Source organism: Myripristis murdjan, chromosome 16 (assembly GCF_902150065.1).
Source record: "Myripristis murdjan chromosome 16, fMyrMur1.1, whole genome shotgun sequence".
Lineage (NCBI taxonomy): Eukaryota > Metazoa > Chordata > Actinopteri > Holocentriformes > Holocentridae > Myripristis > Myripristis murdjan.
In genome coordinates this window covers 33,522,153-33,540,456 of record NC_043995.1, presented here as the reverse complement: position 1 = coordinate 33,540,456, position 18,304 = coordinate 33,522,153, and the positions used below count along the sequence as shown (strand labels likewise).

At 41.9% G+C, this 18,304-nt stretch overlaps 1 protein-coding gene across 1 annotated transcript; it reads left to right on the top strand.

The window, feature by feature from the left end:
• Positions 1 to 3,531: 3,531 nt before the first annotated feature.
• Positions 3,532 to 9,520, top strand: LOC115374291 (protein asteroid homolog 1-like). The gene is made up of 4 exons (XM_030073144.1): positions 3,532 to 4,859; positions 5,945 to 6,140; positions 7,382 to 7,526; positions 8,855 to 9,520. The coding sequence occupies exons 1-4, from the start codon at positions 3,624 to 3,626 to the stop codon at positions 9,135 to 9,137; spliced, it is 1,860 nt and encodes a 619-aa protein (XP_029929004.1). The 5' UTR covers positions 3,532 to 3,623; the 3' UTR covers positions 9,138 to 9,520.
• Positions 9,521 to 18,304: the final 8,784 nt, after the last annotated feature.

Sequence of the window (18,304 nt, the reverse complement as noted above, 5' to 3'; positions counted from 1 at the left end):
TATTTACCTGGCTGCTCTTCTTGTTGCTGTTTCTTGACTTATTGTTGAGCACTATTAGTGCTGCATCATGATGGTGACGGTGGTGGTGGTGATGGTGATGATGGTGGTGATGGTGATGGTGATGATGGTGGTGATGGTGGTGGTGTTGATGACGATGATGATAACGCTCGCTGTTTGCACTTTCGCTGCCATGTATGGGCTGTTCTGGACGCTGCTTCGCATGCATTTTGCATTTTGCTCAATTAGATTATTTTATGTACCATCTTTAACTTTTTTTTTTTTTTTTTTTTTTTTTTTTTTTTTACTTTTTAGCTTCTTAATGACTGAGTCCAGTCCTGTTGTTTTAGCACACTGCGTGTGTGTCTGTCTACATTCATCAGTAGAACAGAGGGCGTCAAGGTTCTGTCTTTTAAACGCTGTTGTAATTTCACATCTGATTGTTTTATTAATATATTCTCCAATAAATGCCGCTGGCTGCCTTTCCTCCCTGTGTTTGTGTGTTTCATCTTCATTTAACCTTTTAAAACCCAGATGGACAAAATTAATAAAAGGTCACAAGTAGCCTAAATGACCTGGAAGTTATATGCCTACTGATTATTTTTGCCAATTTTCTGAGAATGTTTTATTCATGTTCTAGATGCTTGTTCAGATGCCTTTGACAAGCATTAAACACAAGAAATCTGGCCATTTAAATGTAGCCTATCGTTTTAATAATTCTAAATACAGTTCTCTTTAAAAAAAAAAAAAAAAAAAAACTTTCTATTTTCAGGTATTTATTTATTAATTTATTTAGTCTTTATTTATTTTTGGCATTTTGTTCCCTAATTTGCCGATCGGCCGGTGTTCACTTTTTTTATTTTTATTTTTTGGGGGGCCAGTGTTCAGTCACGGCAGTGGGTTGATCACGTATGCTGCTTACCGCTGTCCCTGGGCCGCCTCCGCCTCCACTGGCAGCTCTTTTTTTTTTTTTTTTTTTTTGTTTTTTTTTTGTTTGTTTGTTTTTTTTTTTTTTGTTGTTGTTTGTTTTGTTTTTTGTTTTTGCAGACGCACCCTGACGTAACACGTCCGTGCACTCGGTCAGTGGTGTTTGAAAGATGCAAAATAGAAAGAGCAAGTGTGGCGCGGAGAAGGCAAGAATTAAAACGAGGAAAGCTCTGGAAACAGATGCAGCCAACAAATTCAAGTTAATTAATTATCAAGTCAATTCATCAGTAGACCAGAGGGCGTCAAGGTTCTGTCTTTTTGTCTTTTAAACGCTGTTGTAATTTCACATCTGATTGTTTTATGAATATATTCTGCAATAAACGCCGTCGGCTGCCTTTTCTCCCTGTGTTTGTTTCATCTTTTTTTTAACCCTTTCAAACCCGATGGACGTCAGATTTTTTTTTTTATTTTGTTTTAAACGCTTGTGAAAGATGTTTTTCACGAAGAAATGACCCAACAATTTGCAGGAAATTAATGAAAGGTCACAAGAAAATTACCTGGAAGTTTGATTCAAAAAAGAGATTTTTTATAAAATAAAAACAGAAAAATGAAAAAAAAAAAAAAAAAAAAAAAAAAAAAACATTTTGTCATTTTTTGTGCTTTTTTTGTGGAGTGGCGGAGGGGTTACCTAATGTGCCTACTGATTATTTTTGGCAATTTTCTGAGAATGTTGTTTTAAGAATTGTAAAAAAAAAAAAAAAAATGTTGTCAGGTATTTTCCACCTTAAGTATTTATTTACTATTTGTTAATTTTGTTTCCTAATTTGCTGATTGGATTTAATATAATTTTCATATCAGACTCTGTAGAGCAAAATCCCTCGGTGTGGTGGAGTGACTCTTACCAACAGTTTGTCACACAGTCTGATGTGCTGCAGGGTTTCTCAGCCACAGGCCTGAGTCAATATCAGTATAGAGTGCCATTGAGACTTCCCAATGTCAAACAAAAAAAGATGAGATTTTCCACTGAACTCCATATCCATTGTATAAAGTCGACCTTAAGCTGTTAGAAATGCATGTTGGTCAAGCTCCTGCACCTTTTAGAAATTGACTGCAAGCATAGAAAGTACAAGCGAATTGCAAAATGTGTCCACCCTGTCATGGGACAATTTCTAAATAGAGTTAATATGTTCTAATCATATATTGATTACAAAATGTACATTTTCAGAAAGGTATTTGGTCCCTCATTCAGGAATATATTTTAGTTTCTGGAAAACATCTCTCAAAAATACAGAAATTATGGAAAAATATGTTTGTATATGTAAAATCTGTGAAAGTTGTACTTTCTTTTCTGAATAAACTCTATAAATAAAGGTATCTGGTCAAACTTTGAAATAATACTGTTTGGCCCTAATCTCTTCAGAGCAAAATCACACAAAAGGTTTTGATAACTTGTGAAAATAATTATTTATTCATATAAAACATGAACATGACGGGGTGGACAATGACATGACGGGGTGGAACTTGGCATGACAGAGTGGACAGTAGTGAAGTGCCTCATATATATTTAAAGGAAACAATGTTATGGTTTTGTCAACAAATATTTTTTTGTCAAAACATGACTTTTTTCACCTACTGTATTTTGAATTGTGCACATGTAGGCTACATTTGGAAATGACACTCAGCAACAGCAAAAATAAATAAATGTAGGCCTACCACAAAAAGTATAAACATAGGTATCCTTTCAAATGGTTTCTTTCTCTGCATAATTTCTGAAAAGCATTTATATAGATTCATATTTTGCAATGACAGGGTGGACACATTAAGATTGAACACATTCAAGTTCAATCATAAAATGATGAAAATGTCAAAATATAAATGTTGATACGTACTCTCTCTGCAGGAGCTATTCTTCACTCCATTTGTAAAAGACAAAGCAGTGGTAGTGATGTCACTGATTACAGCAGGTGGTTTCTTATAGTGGCAGTAACCACCTAATGACGGGGTGGACAGCAAATCCAGGGACACATGCAAAACGTTTATTATTATTATTATGAAATTAGACCATAAATGATCCAATTGACTCATTTTATTCAAGTACTTGATGAGAGCAACAAGAGCATGTAAAAGGTTTGTACATCGTATATCATTTATCTACTTATTACACTCAATGAAGTTAGTAGAGAGGAGTTTGGGACATGGCAAAATCACATGCATCTAATCATAGAACATTTTTTTAAATATGAAAAACACCCTTTTAAAGATGTATCTCTGTACCAATGTGTGCTTAAATGTTTGGCCATTTATAATAAACCCTCAGAGTTTTGTTATTTTGCAAATTTTTCATGAAAAGTGAGTGATTTCTGCCCGAGACACCAAATGGTACTCTATATTGATATTGACTCGCCTCCTGTCGCTGCCACTTTCCACAGACAGTCAGTAAACACACCATCTGATCAAACAGCAGCACTGCACAGCGGCTGGTTACCGTCAGTCAGATAGACATGAATCAAGCCCAACCCAAACTGCTGCTCACTTACAGGCGATGAAATGAGGAAATGAAAACAAGTTTCAAAGTTTAATCCGGATATGTGCTGGCAGCTCTCTGACTTAATTAGTGCGGTCAGGAAAGTGAAACTTAAGGAATAGAAACTTAACTCTGGTTTATAGAGTGCTGCTCTGGCTCTGTTGCGCACATCAGGATGGGGATTCAAGGCTTGACCAGCTTCATCGAGGCCAACAATCAGATCTACCGGGACGTCCGGTTCAGGGACAGCCGGCTGGTGGTGGATGGCTATAACCTGTCCTGTCACCTGTACTTTACCGCGGGTCTGGAGCAGACGTACGGCGGGGAGTATGCTGCGTATGCGGACCTGATCGAGAGCTTCGTCAAAGCGCTGAGGGGCTGCGGGATCCAGCCCTACGTGGTGCTGGACGGAGGCGATGACCACACTGATAAGAAGCTGGAAACCAAGAAACAACGAGCCAAGGCACGGATCCAAGCAGCCCATGAAAGGTCAATGGGCATGCCGACCCGGGGGGACATCCTGCCCCTGATGTGCAAACTGCTGTTCAGACAGACCCTGGTCCGGCTGGAGGTCCCGGTGGTCCTGTCCTCCTCAGAGGCAGACCGGGAGGTCGCCGCCCTGGCAAGTGAGTGGCAGTGTCCGGTGCTCTCCAAAGACAGCGACTTCTACATCTTTGACCTGCCGGCGGGGCTGCTGCCCATCCCCCATTTCCAGTGGGAGGTGGCGGCGCAGAGAGGCTTCGTCCCCTGTAAGAAATACACCGCCTCCAGCTTCTGCTCCTTCTACAACATCCAGCGCCGCATCCTGCCCGCCTTCGCCGCGCTGGCTGGCAACGACTATGTGAAGCTGGAGGACATGGGGGTGACCCTCCGTCTGGAAGTCCATAAGAGATCAAGATCAGCCTACCTCGGGGCGCTGCTCCGCTGGCTGAGGGGCTTCCAAGAGTCCCAGGAGGCCCTGGTGGCATCACTGAGGCTGATGGTGGGGGTGAGCAGGCAGAATGAGGCGGAGGTCCTGCAGAACTTGTCTGTGGGCATGGAGGAGTACCAGCTGCCTCCCAGCGCCCTGAGCCGGTTCTTTACTGACGGGACAGTGCCTCCCCTCCCTCCGGAGGACCGGGCCGTGGCCCCGGACTGGTTCCGCCTGCCTTTCACCGAGGGCCGACTGGACAAAGTCATCCTGAACGTGCTGCGGCTGAGGAGGGCCCGCCTTCCTGTCATGGTGGAGCACGGCAGCCTGCCCAGCTCCCATCTCACCTCCCGGCCGATCCGCCAGGTGATGTACGGGCTGCTGCTGGGCGAGGAGGAGGTGGAGGAGTACGACCGGGAGGGCCTCATGCCGGCCAGCTTCATGGTCCGGTCTGTCTTCCGAGGAGCCGCTCGGCAGCTGAGCCTGGACTCCCTGGATAAGGTATCTTATTTTTACCGTCCCAATATACTGCCACCTTACTACGAATAACAACAGCAATGATAACAACAACAACAACAACAACAACAACAGTAATGATGATATTGAAGAGCACACCACATCAGTACGATGTGATGTTAGGACCACTGTAGGGGGAAATTATTCACGGATAAAACTCCACATTTTCAGGATTTTGTCTCATAATTTTTTTTTTTTTTTTTTTTTTTTTTTTTGTAAATTTACGTTTTTAATCTCACAAATTCCATCTTCACTGCTCCAGAAAGAAAACCCAGTAGGCCTATGAATGATGCATCCTGATGCCTGAACATGACGCATCATCTGTCTGTCTGACTGTCTAACTGTCTGTCTGTCTGTCTGTCTAACTGCCTGCCTGTCTGCCTGTCTGTCTGTCTGTCTGTCTAACTGTCTGTCTGTCTAACTGTCTGTCTGTCTGTCTAACTGTCTGTCTGTCTAACTGTCTGTCTGTCTGTCTAACTGCCTGTCTGTCTGAGCGAACTGTGCTCCAGCATCAAATATTTTGGATCAGCCACCAGTCCAGAGATATTTTAAATGTCCTATATAATTGAATCTTCTGTGAGAACCAAATAACATCGGTGCCATGGCTTGTGTTGATCTGTGGATTTTGGAGACGTCAGCTTCTGTTGTGCCGTGAATCGAGTCACAGAATCCACAAACAGCAGTCAATCAGTCAGGCCGGCTGAGAGGGTCAGTTATAAATGTAAAAAATAAATGAAATAAATGATTGTGATTGACAGTGACCGAAAGAGTGCTGCAGTTTGTGAGATCTTAAAGTTATTATGAATAGTTTTTTGGCTGCAGTTCACTTCTGAAGACATCGCTTGGAGCTCTGATTACTCCTCATAAACGTTAATTATTATTTTGGACTCCTTACATAGCCTATTAAACAATCAGTAAGTTCATTGGAAAAAAATTTAAAAAATCAATATCAATCAACAATGAAAACCGTCATCAACCGTCTTAATTTTTGACCTCTCCTTCCTGCTTTCTGTTTTTTCCTGTGTGAGATAAAACACATTTGAGTTGCACTGTCTGTCCCGCTCCACCAGGCGGAGCTCTCACAGCGTGTCCGGGTGTTGATGGAGGCTCTGGAGGTGGAGCCGTCCTGTTTTCAGGGCGTGGAGCCTCACCTGCGCCTCCTGGTGGCTGTTACCTGCTACTGGATGCAGAATGCGAGACCCACTCCACACCAGCACCTGCTGCAGGCTCTGCTGCTGGGACTGGTGACCACACACACCAGCACAGGTAGGACACACACACACACACACACACACACACACACACACACACACACACACCCCTCTGTAAATATTCTTAATCAGACTGCAGGTTCTTCATTTTGGTTTACACAGTATTTCTTCTTCTTAATTTGACTGACACTAAAAGATCATTTATTTCTACATAAATATTGAAGACCTGCCTTGGTAAACATGTTTGCAAGCTCCCTTGCCCAGTCATAATTAAAAAAAAAAAAAAAAAAAAAAACAGTGGACGGTTTGTTCAGTAAGTCTGTTAGGACTGAGGACGAGCACGGTGGAGTTTGTTTCACTGGTCGGCCAGCAACTGCAGTCCGTGTGCATCTGCAATTGTCAGCTGTTCATGTTGGGCGTTTGTTCTGCCTGAGTCACGTCAGCTGGACGGAGTTTAATATCACTGGCTGCATTTACATTCACATTTGTGTGTGTCTGCATGTGTGTGTCTGTGTGTGTCTGTGTGTGTGTGTGGATATAAGAAGTTTCTTTAGAAGTCAAAGTGGAAGTTACTCCAAGAAAACAGGCCCACTTTATTTATTATATTGCTGATGTGCAGTTGATAATAATGGTGATAATAATAGTCAACTGAGCTATTGATGTTTTTCTTGACTGTTTATTTTGTCAGGTGGCAGCTATAAAAAATAGTTCAGCATGCTTCTTTGAAATGAGAGCTTTTTGTCAGCCACATTGGTTGTCTATAGGGAAGCAGGAATGATCCATTTTTACTAACCATGATTTAAAATGTCAAGCTTATAGAACTGTAGAGCCTCAACAACACAGACTTTTTTTTCAAATAAGAGAAAGACAATGGGCATCAATGTGTGTATTTAGGTAAGCAGTGTCAAATATTTATTATATTTTATTTTATTTATGTTTATGTTTGATGTTGTTGATGTATACTACGATGCACAGTTGCACTAAAGATGAGAACTCTGTTAAATTGCCTGCTTGTCTTTCTTTAGTTGCCTTTAACTTACAACATTACAGAATTATTAAATGCTTGTAGTCAGTATAAATATTCATATATGCAGTATAAACATTAATGTCAATCCCTGAATAGTTTTTTTTCTGATTATAATTGTTTGTGTGTTTATTTGATCAGCTGTACATGACATGAAATTGCAGTCATAAATGCAAAAAACATCAACTTTCAGGGGCGCCGCCTTGGAGCGCTTTTATGTCCCCACCAATGTCCAAATCAAAGCTACGCCCCAGGTGATGTGTGTGTTGAAGCTTTGCAGGTGGAGAACACACACGCTACACCCAGACTGGATCGTGATGTGGCTCACGCCTTCAACCAGTGGCAGTCCTGTGTGACGGTCAGCATTCAGCTCAACCAGCTGCTGAGTGAACCTCTGCCTGAGCCTCAGGTCACCAGGTGAGACTGCACAGCCAATCACTACAACCAACTCCAGACCATGATGATCTGCTCGTGAGCTTTCACTCGGTGCACGAGCAGATCCGTCTCCTCTGCAGAGAAGCCTTCCTTCTTACCTGGAAAATCCTCCATTAGAACAGCATCCCATTAAGGTGTGACACACCTGGCTGTTAAAGGGGATGGGAGACGGCCTCTGATTGGTTTACTGCATGTTACACCCAAAACACAGCCAGGACTCATGAAGAGACTCAGGACAAGCCTTTAGAACCAGGAGCCTGGAGCAGCCCAGCCTTTTGTCCAGCGTTCAAACAGCAGCAGGGACTTGGAGCCTGAAGGAGCTGCAGCAGGCAGGAAGTGTAAAACGGTGGGGGCTCATTCAGCCCCAGTTCATACTCATGAGTCAATCAATCAATCTTTATTTATATAGCGTCAAATCACAACAAAAGTTATCTCATGTAAAGACCACGCTCTACAAACTACAGAAGAAAAAACAAAGAAACCCAACAGATTCCCTCCTGAGCTCTTGGTGACAGTGGCAAGGTAAAGCTATCCTTTAACAGGAAGAAGCCTCAGGTAGAACCAGACTCAGGAAGAAGCCTCAGGTAGAACCAGACTCAGGAAGAACCCTCAGGTAGAACCAGACTCAGGAAGAAGCCTCAGGTAGAACCAGACTCAGGAAGAACCCTCAGGTAGAACCAGACTCAGGAAGAAGCCTCAGGTAGAACCAGACTCAGGAGGAACCCTCAGGTAGAACCAGAGTCAGGAAGAACCCTCAGGTAGAACCAGACTAGGTAGATCAAGAATGTATGATTTAAATCAATAAATGATATTAAATAATATTTTGATTCTTTATTGCTACCTAGGCTACTATTTTTAGTCATCAAAAACCTTAGTCTTAAAATGCAACCATCCAATTTTAGTTTAGTTTTATTGTTTAGCAAGCACATATAAATCTGTGCACAAATTTGTGCAGGCTGTTTACGAAGCCTTTTTTGGGGTATAGAGGTCCTTGTTGGTAGGTCTAAAAATGTCATAAATTTCTGTTTTATGTCTAAAAATGAGGCGCTATGTAATGACCTTTTGCTCTTAGATTCCACCACATTGCTGCATTTCTATTTACAATCCCCCCCCCACCCCCTCCCACCCAAAAAAAAACCCCAAAAAACTGGGATATCTGTCCCCCCCAATGTTGAAATGGTGGTTTTGACCCTGGTCAGCGCCACAGGCAAAATTACTCCCTTGCGCCCTTCCGTGCCTGTCTGCCTGCTCTTGAGTCTGCTCTAGCTGATGTTGTGTGGCTCCAACTGTCTTCTCTTGATGTTCTCCAGGTTGTGTGAGGGAAAGCTGTTCCACCAGCTCGTCCACAGGCTGAGGGGGGGGGTGAACCCTGAGCGTCTCCTGACGTCCTCCAGCCTGAAGCTCTACCGAACCCTGCTGGCCGCCGTGCAGCAGCCACAGCACAGGAGAACCACACACACTCTGGAGGATCTGACCGCCAACCTGGAGCAGCTGAACCTCCCAGACGAAGACGAGGAGGCGGTGAGGAGCGCAGGCCACCGGCCCAAAAACCCAGAGCTCCACCGCAAACAGGAGCGCCGAGGCTGGAACTGATTCTCTGTGGTTGGAACCTGTCCAGGAATCCATCCATCTGAGTTTCAACATCCTGTCTGTGTCTTTTGTTTATTTTGGACAGAAAGAAGCAGACAGTTTGCACCTTTCTCGGTGCAAATTAAAAAAAAAAAATTATTTGGATGACAATTAGGCTTGTATGAGATTACAGAGCCAGGGAAAGGGGTGTGATATTCTTCTATACTTATAAATAAGAATTTTTAAGATTAAAATCAGAAAATGTATGAGGAAAAAACTTACAAATTTGTGGAAAAAGTAAAATTTCTGACATTATAAAGTCACACATTTACAAGAACAGACTCCGCCTGTGCTGCCCCCTGCTGGCCGTGTCTCAGGCCTGCAGCTGATCCCCTCAGCAGATCCTACAGGAACAAGGAGATCCTGCTGATCTGAGCCCAGAATCAGCAGATTGTTTTCCTCTGAATCGGCCCAAGTCACAGCAACGTCTCTTCAGAGTCCACATGCTGAGGAGGAGATTGGGGTTCTGGGCTCAGACCAGCAGGATTTTCTTCTGACTGGATCCAACAGGAGGAGAACAGCTGGTTTCACTGTTTTTTTTTCCTCATAATTTTATGATTTTATAATCCTGAAAAATTTCAGGTTTTTTTCTCAGAAATTTACCACTTTAATCTCAAAAATTCAGATTTTTATTATTTTTATTATTCATATTATTATCGTTATTGTTGATTAGCAGGGGCATCGTAGTGGGGGGGAAAGTGGGACTGATTACCCAATGTAATTAATGGGGGAGAGAACCCTCGAAAGGCCTGAAATAAAAAGGTCGGCTATACAAGGACCCAAAATCCCTGGTTGACCCCTGTTCATTAGTATATTATTTTTTTGTCATGAATCTGAGTTTTTATTGTCATAAATGTACCTCTTTAATCTCAGATTATATTCAGTGTTCATTCACTCTCATAAACTTACTACTTTTGATCTCAGAAATTCTGACTACACTGAGCCGACTTCTGTCGCTCATTTTAGGATGAGAAGAGAAACATTTCAGGTGATGGATCTGCTCTGCTCTGCTGTGTTTTTGCACCTCTTGTGAGTTGAACTATTACTTAGATGTAGACTTACCAACCACTGTTTAGAAAATGGAATAAGAGTGTTTTTTTTTTTTCTTTTGTCTAACCACCATCAGTAATAATCAGTAATGAGTGGTAATCATTTATCATACCTCTACACTCTTTCTATCCTTTCGGTGTATGGAAAGTGGCTCTTACTTAATATTTGCAGACCTAAGGGTGTAAAAAACAAAACAAAACAAAAAAAACAGTTATTGTTAAATCATTGTTTCCAAGATTTGTACCACATGCTTACACAAATGTGTTTTTAAGTTGAATAAAAGTTACCATATTATTGCAGAAAAACAACAATCTATGTCTGATCTCTCATCATACTTACCACATACATGTGCTTTTATTTTCCGATGATGGCTAACATTTTAAACATTGGCTTCACTGATATAGCAGCATATATATATACAGGATACAGGCCGATGCTGATTGGATAACACTGACATGCCCACAAAACCCATGCCTGCGAAAAAAATTTAAGCCATTTTTTCAGCTAGATTTAGAGGATTTAGAGATTTCTAAGTTCTCGCCACACCTACCTCTATGTTTTTGACATAAATCTATCCATCCATCTATCTCTCTGTCTGTCTGTCTGTGTGTCTCTCTGTCTGCCTGTCTGTCTGTATAGATAGATAGATAGATAGATAGATAGATAGATAGAAAGACAGACAGACAGTAACATGTGGTGGGGTCCTTGGCATGGCCAAGGGTCAGAACTCAAATTGCATAGCGCATACATATGAAATATCTATTATACAACACGTTGCCTATATCCGACCGACCAATCTGATTGGTCAATCAGGCGTTTAGAATGAGCTCAAATGATCATGGCAGCACGGCTAGCCGTGCTCACGTGAAAAATACCTCATCACTGAAAATATTACTCGCCTATACCTTATTACCCGAGTGTGTGTGGTTTCCATGGCAACACGAAACGTTTCACTGAAACCCGCATCAAAAGCCGCTGTAAACTTTATTAGTCTGCATAATGGACCGTTTTGTTGTCAATTTTGATTTCTTTGGCGATCAAAGTTTGGATAAATGGCTGAACGAGGAAGACAAGACAGAAGAGAAAAAGGAGAGATACGCAAGAGTGACGAGTGAAGAGCTGGATCAGCTGGAGAGGTCAGGAAATGAAGCCGGTACGGCCCGGTCAACGTCTTGGGCCGTCAAATGTCTCCAAGACTACCTGACAAACACCGGGCAAACAGCTGATTTCTCACCTGTAAGGAAAGAAGAGCTGAACAAGATCCTCCGTGAATTTTATGGAGCTTTAATTTCTATAATAAAGAGAATGAAATGCCTCAGCCGATTCAGCACCAGGGACAGTGCCTGCTGAGGTGGAGGCGGATTCAGCACCACGGACAGTACCTGCTAAGCAGATTCAGCACCACGGACAGTGCCTGCTGAGGTGGAGGCGGATTCAGCACCACGGACAGTACCTGCTGAGGCAGATTCAGCACCACGGACAGTACCTGTCAGATTTTCCACAGAGATGTGCGGCTGTAACTTTGTTCTTGTTATTAATGTGTTAATGTTATCAGTAATTAATTAGCCTATTAATCATTATTAATTTGTTTAGTCTTTATGAGTTTCCTAGGCCATTGATTTAATTAATTTGTCAATTTGTTTGCATCTGTACATTGAAATGAACATTTAATAAATCAACACATCTGTGAAACTGTGGTCTTTATTTCAGAGGTAAATTGATAACAGCCTGAAAAGGTGATTCTATAACTCTGTTCAGCCTTAATGTGACTGTTTACTGTCCTTACTTTTGCTGCTTAGCCACATTAATCGGAGCTGACGTTAAATTGGAGTGACACACCCCCAGCTGACATAAAACATCTGCCCGTGACTTTATGAAAAGACAAATGTTTGTTGTGGCCGACACTGGAAAGCAGTAGCCTATATTTAAATATAACTGTTAATATAAGTTGGTTGTAGATAAAGATCATCTGTGCTGCCGAGTCGTTGTCACGGCAACTGTTAGATTAAAAATGACTGAGAAGTCGGCAGAAGTATAACTATCAGTCCATGAAAAAATTATTTTTTCCAGCTGATATTCTAGTTCCAACATGATTGTGCTAGCAGAGCAGTTTTGTATTGCTATGTGATATTTATTCCGTTTGGGGAAATCACGATGTCTAGAAAACATGATAAGCCCAAGTTGGCTGACAAGGACTAGTCACCGTCAGACCTCATGTGTTTCATGTGAAACGGAGAGAATACGAGCAAAAAACTTTGATATTTTGAGAGCACACACACCTCTGCACACACACCTCCGGACACACACCTCCGGACACACACCTCTGCACACACACCTCCGGACACACACCTCCGGACATACACCTCCGCACACACACCTCCAGAAACACACCTGCTGATGAGACACACAGAAGTGGACTAGGACACTGAATGACCTGCAGTACCAGACCAGCAGCTCAGGCTGATGACACAGAGCCTAGAGGCAGCTACAGGTCTAATAATCCCCTTTTGTTGTGGAGATTGTTGAAGTGAATGAGCGGGTTGAGACCAGAGAGAGAGAGAGAAAGAGAGAGAGAGACAGCGAGGGGGAGAGAGACAGACAGATTTCTCCCTGTCACTACAGAATATCCTGCTGTAAAGATTAACTTTCAAGATTTTTTTGAGGAATACTCTAAAAAATATCTGAGCACAGTCCTCTTTTCCCCTCTTCCCCAGACTGAGACCAGATGTTGGACACCATCTCCACCTCTGGACGTCCAGCGGTTCAGCTCCTATGGGTAGCATTTCCTGTTAGCTTAGCATAAAGACTTGAAGTCTATGGGAGTCGTTAGCCTGGTGCCGTCAAAGTGCAAAAACAAACCTTCCAGCAGCTCTGAAGGTGTTTTTATTTGAACAGACGTCTTGAGCTAACAACCACCATAGACTTCAAGTGTTTGTGCTAAACTAAGCTAATGCTACCCATATGTGTTCATACCAGGCTTGTCATTTTTATCTTCATCTATTTAATTTTCTGTTTTAGTCTATTTCCCCTCAGGGATCAATGAGTAAAGTATTTCTGATTCTGATGAGGAAGTCGGGGCTCATTTGCATAGTGGGCGTGGCGATGAAAACTCCTCCCTGATTGGCTGCTCTCGTGTCAAAGCAGCTGGGTTTGATTGGCAGGCGTCAGATTGACCCACCTCCGGGTCACCGAGGGAAGGAGGAGGCGTTTTGACGGGACGCGCCCTACACTTTTAAAGGACTTCATTACCCAGAAACCCTAGAGCCCACACAGGCGACTGCAGGTTTACAGCAAAGAGAGCAGATTTAAATTCCAAAAGGCATTTTCTTTGTCAGGTGTGATTCCAGAGGCCTCAAACTGGGCTGACACATTCCCATGAGCCTTTGCAAAAGGGCCGCCACAGACGCCGCAGGAAAAACTCTCCCGAGAACCATCGCAGACCAGCGGCACATGGACCACAATGCACTGCTGCTGCCTCCATAGACCACAATGCAGCAATAACACAGATTTTAAAACACGATGTCTTCAAACGGTTGCAATAATGTCCCTGTCACGAGGTTTTTTTGTAATATATAAAAAACAGGGTCCACTTTTTTCCCTCTGTCCTTTTTTAATTTTGTTCTTTTTGCTTGTATTCTGCTGCCACGATCACTAGTCATGCTGAAAGGCATTCTGGGAAATGTAGGAAATCACTACCTGCAGTAGAAACAGACGAGCAGGTTGATGGAGTTTACAAAAAACCTTCATCACCGATCGCTGCGTCACAAAATGATTCTCGCTTCTAGACGGCGCGTTGTGTGTGTGTGTGTGTGTGTGTGTGTGTGTGTGTGTGTGAACTCAGACATGCTGGGGACTCCAGCAATATTTTGGAAAAGCTGGTATGTTTTTGTTTTTTTGTTTTTTTTTTTAATGTTGCTGCGCCGTCAGTCACGTGACTCTTCTTTTACTGATCCTTTTCTTTTTCTTTTTTTGTTTTGTTTTGTATCTGCGCATCACACTAATCAATTTATTAACACACTTTTTGATCATTTATTATTATTATTGTTATTATTATTATTACATAGATAAACTTTGATGCTAGGGTGACCACCTGCTAATAAGCCCAATGGGGGACAAGGAGTATGATTCTGAGGGACAATGTGGGACACTGTCCGGCGTGGCGGCGCCCCCACTCAGCGGGCAGACTCACCGATACCGGTTTACCGATTTCTAGCAGATACCACTTTACATGGTATATTAATGTTGCCCTGTTCCCTTAACATATGAAGCTAATTGCTGCTGTATGCTCATGAATAAGCCACCCTTGTTAATGAGCCCTTAGCTTTCAATGTGTTTTTTTTTTCCTAAATAAAAGATATTCATAATATTTTAAACATTTCAATTAATTGACAGATGAACTTCCAGATTTACTTTTCATTTAAAGTGAATGAATTGCAATGGAAAATATAAATAAAATTAAATAGCTTATAACAGTGTTAATTTCGTTGGCTATTTTTCAGTTTAATTTTAGTCTTAGTCTTGTGTCAAATGCCCTTATTAGTTTTAGTCATATTTAGTCAACTTGAATTCTTTTTTGTTTAGTCACATTTTAGTCGGCGAAAAGTCTTGGCATTTTAGTCTAGTTTTAGTCAAAGAAAATCCAAAATATTTTAGTCTAGTTTTAGTCGACTAAATTACAAAGTATTTTAGTCTAGTTTTAGTCAATAGTCTTTTTTTAGTCTTTGACCTGCATCATGTTGGCTTTTTTTTTTTTTTAATTTAACAATATGTTAAATTATTATTATTATTTTAAAAATGTAAATTGCTCATCAAACAGACCTAACAATTCAGCTACCAATGAATGAGCAGTGGTATGCATGTGATAACATAGATTGAAAAATAAGCCGAAGTGATACCTCTTCTCTGAATAGACAAGCTAAGCCAGTGTGCTGCTGTTTTAACTTTGTTCTCGCCGCGCTACGCTTCGGACAGCGCCGGTGGGTGTGTGCTCCTCAGTCACACACACACACACACACACACACACACACACACACACACACACACACACACACACGACCCGGCATGAGCAGACAGTAGCGCAGGAGGAGAAAAACTAACGCGCATCGCCCTATCCCCGGGCGAACGAGCTTTTTTTTTTTTGAGAGTTGATTATGCGGGACACGGTCTCAATTTGCGGGACGCGTGAAATGGGCTTCAAACGCTGTACGTGGACGCGCTACGCGGTACAGGTGGTCACCCTAAATTTGATGCCCAGGAGGTGAAGGGACTGCAGTCTGGATGACAGCAGAATTTAACATGTTTTGAAGTCTTTCCTCTGTCGCCATCTAGAGGTGCAGTCCAGCCACTGTCAGGCCGATGGGACAAGACCCACACTGTGTTTTAACTCACACAATCACATCTTACACATATTTATTATATATTTGTATTATTTTTCCATCCCTTCAGTCATGACTGTGACTCAGCCTCACGACTCCAAACACGATCAGCACGACTGGATTAATCTGCTAATCTGTGCGGCAGATATTCAGTTCATAGAGATGTAGAGATTAGGGCAATCGTGCTTGGGCGCGGATCAAACTTGCCAGTGTGAGTGGCTTCTAAGCCTCTGAAACCTGACCTCCGAAACATGGTGTGGAAAAAGCGATGAACAAATTAGCATGAAAATTAGTGCACAAAAAAGCAGAAAATGAGTTACGTCACATGAAAATGAGCAGAACGGCCCCGCAAAACGAGCTGGAGAGTTTGTACTGAGAAAGAAGAAATTTACCCCAAAAATGACCTAAAAGAAAGAAAGGAAGAAAGAAATTTCCAATTTATTTATTTTTCAGCGTGATTTGTAATTTTCCTCTAATTGCAAGTATGTAATCGTAACAAATATAACCTACTTATGAGTCTTTTTTTTACTGTTGCTAATTTGATGGCCTTTTTTAAAAAAAAACAAACTTTTTAGTAATTTTGTGGCTGGAAATTTTCTTGTTTTTCTTAAAGTTTTGGTGAATTTTTTGGCAGTTGTACGGTGATTGTCCTGCAATTTGATTTTGGATTATATGATATTTTCCCTCAGGTTTCAGAGGGTTACATGTACAAAGTTCATGTAAATACAGTTTTTTTTTCTTAAAGAATTTCTGCTTTTATTGTTTGTGTTATTATAAATATCCGTGGAAGCGCAGAAGAAGAGTTTTGAACCTCAAAGTCGAGCTCCAAACTAACGTGAAGACAAGAAACGGGAATAAATTAACAACAACAAAAAAAAAAAAAAAAACACAGAGTCTCGCGGAAGTCATATCCATTTATTGTAATATTTTTAATTTTTTAATTTTTATTAGGCTATTATTATTTCACATCATGCCATTCCCAGCTGTTGGATCTCCATCAGGGAAATAAAACCACATTAACAGGTGAATCTGCATGATGTGGTTTGAACTGTGCAAAAGAGTTTTTAAAAATGTCTTTTTTTATCAAATCAAATAATCCAGCCGGATGTTTTCGGACAAAACCTTCAGCTCACGTGTTCATGTCCACGTCACAATATTAAAATATTAACTCAGAAAAGGTTTCCATCATATAGCCTGGATGTTTTGTTGAAGTGTGTGTGTGTGTGTGTGTGTGTGTGTGTGGCTCTACATTCATCAGTAGACCAGAGGGCGTCAAGGTTCTGTCTTTTAGACGCTGTTGTAATTTCACATCTGATTGTCTTATTAATATATTCTGCAATAAACGCCGTCGGCTGCCTTTCCTCCCTGTGTTTGTGTGTTTCATCTTTATTTAACCCTTTAAAACCCGATGGACGTCAGATTTTTTCCCTTTTGTTTTAAATTCTTGTGAAAGCGTCTTTTTGAGTCCGTGTGAAACGTCCTGCTGTCTCTTTCTCGCATTCTTTTTGATGTTCTTTTTTCCTGGTGTTGAATGCTCTTCCCGTTTCCCCGATGTATGTTTTGTTGCATGATTTGCGCGGTATTTCATATATGACGTTGCATTTTTGGACCGGTGCTCTTTTATCTCAAAAAGACAAAGCAGAACAGGAAAATCTAAAATCAGCCATCACGGATCACTGCAGGAGAAATAACCACATCATGGACTGGGACAATGGGAAAATTATTACATCAGAAACCAACAAATTAAAACGTTGGATAAAAGAGGCTATAGAGATCAGGAAGCGGGCAAGCGGCACCATCAACCGGGACGAGGGGGCATACACCCTCTCGCACACCTGGGATTCCGTGATCCAAAGACCACCTAGGGAGAGGGGGGCGTGGCCGGCCCGACAGACTCTGACAGGTCTGTCGGGCCGATCAACTGATAAATGACACGTCAGCAATACGTAGGATGACGCTTCTGAGGAAGACTGGAGCCACAGTCGAAACTGTCAGGCAGGTATGAACAGCTCACCTTTTCATTTGTCTGAATAGAAGAAAACCTTGTACATCTGCTCACAGCTGATAGAAATGACCTGCATCACTGTGAAATCACTAGTGCACCTGCATCACTACCCTTTCCACCAATCACCATTCACCAATCAATTAGTATGCACCTACAAAAAAGGGGCCTATAAATTGTATTCTGTTTTTACAGTATTTCAGTTTTTGCCATCAATACACCCTAACAGCAAAATATATCTGTGCTGGATCAGGGCCAGACACAGGTCACAATTTGGTGCAGATCCACTAAACGTATCTGCACCTGTGTCTTTCTTCACAGCGGCCCAATACTGACACACATTTGGATAACGGATCTGTAACAGATTTTGACCAGGCCTGGCCCAGTGCAGTGGATAGAGCCATGACATGCGGTCTGTATCTGGCCCAGATCTGCGATCCATGCTTATGATATGTGGTTTGGATTTGGATTTGGCCCAGATCAGTAAAATGATATATGGATTGGATCTGCCACATGGGACGTCTGGGGCAAAGCTGGTGCAGAGGCGTGTAACGGTGTGAGTGCCATGCAGATCTGGCGACTTGAGGGTGGATACGTTCCGGAGTGTACTGCTGTCTGGGCAGTAAAATTTTCACTTCAAAGTCTTTATGTGTTTGGATGCAATTCTTTCCTGTACTTTACTGTTCACATATGAATGTGTAGCT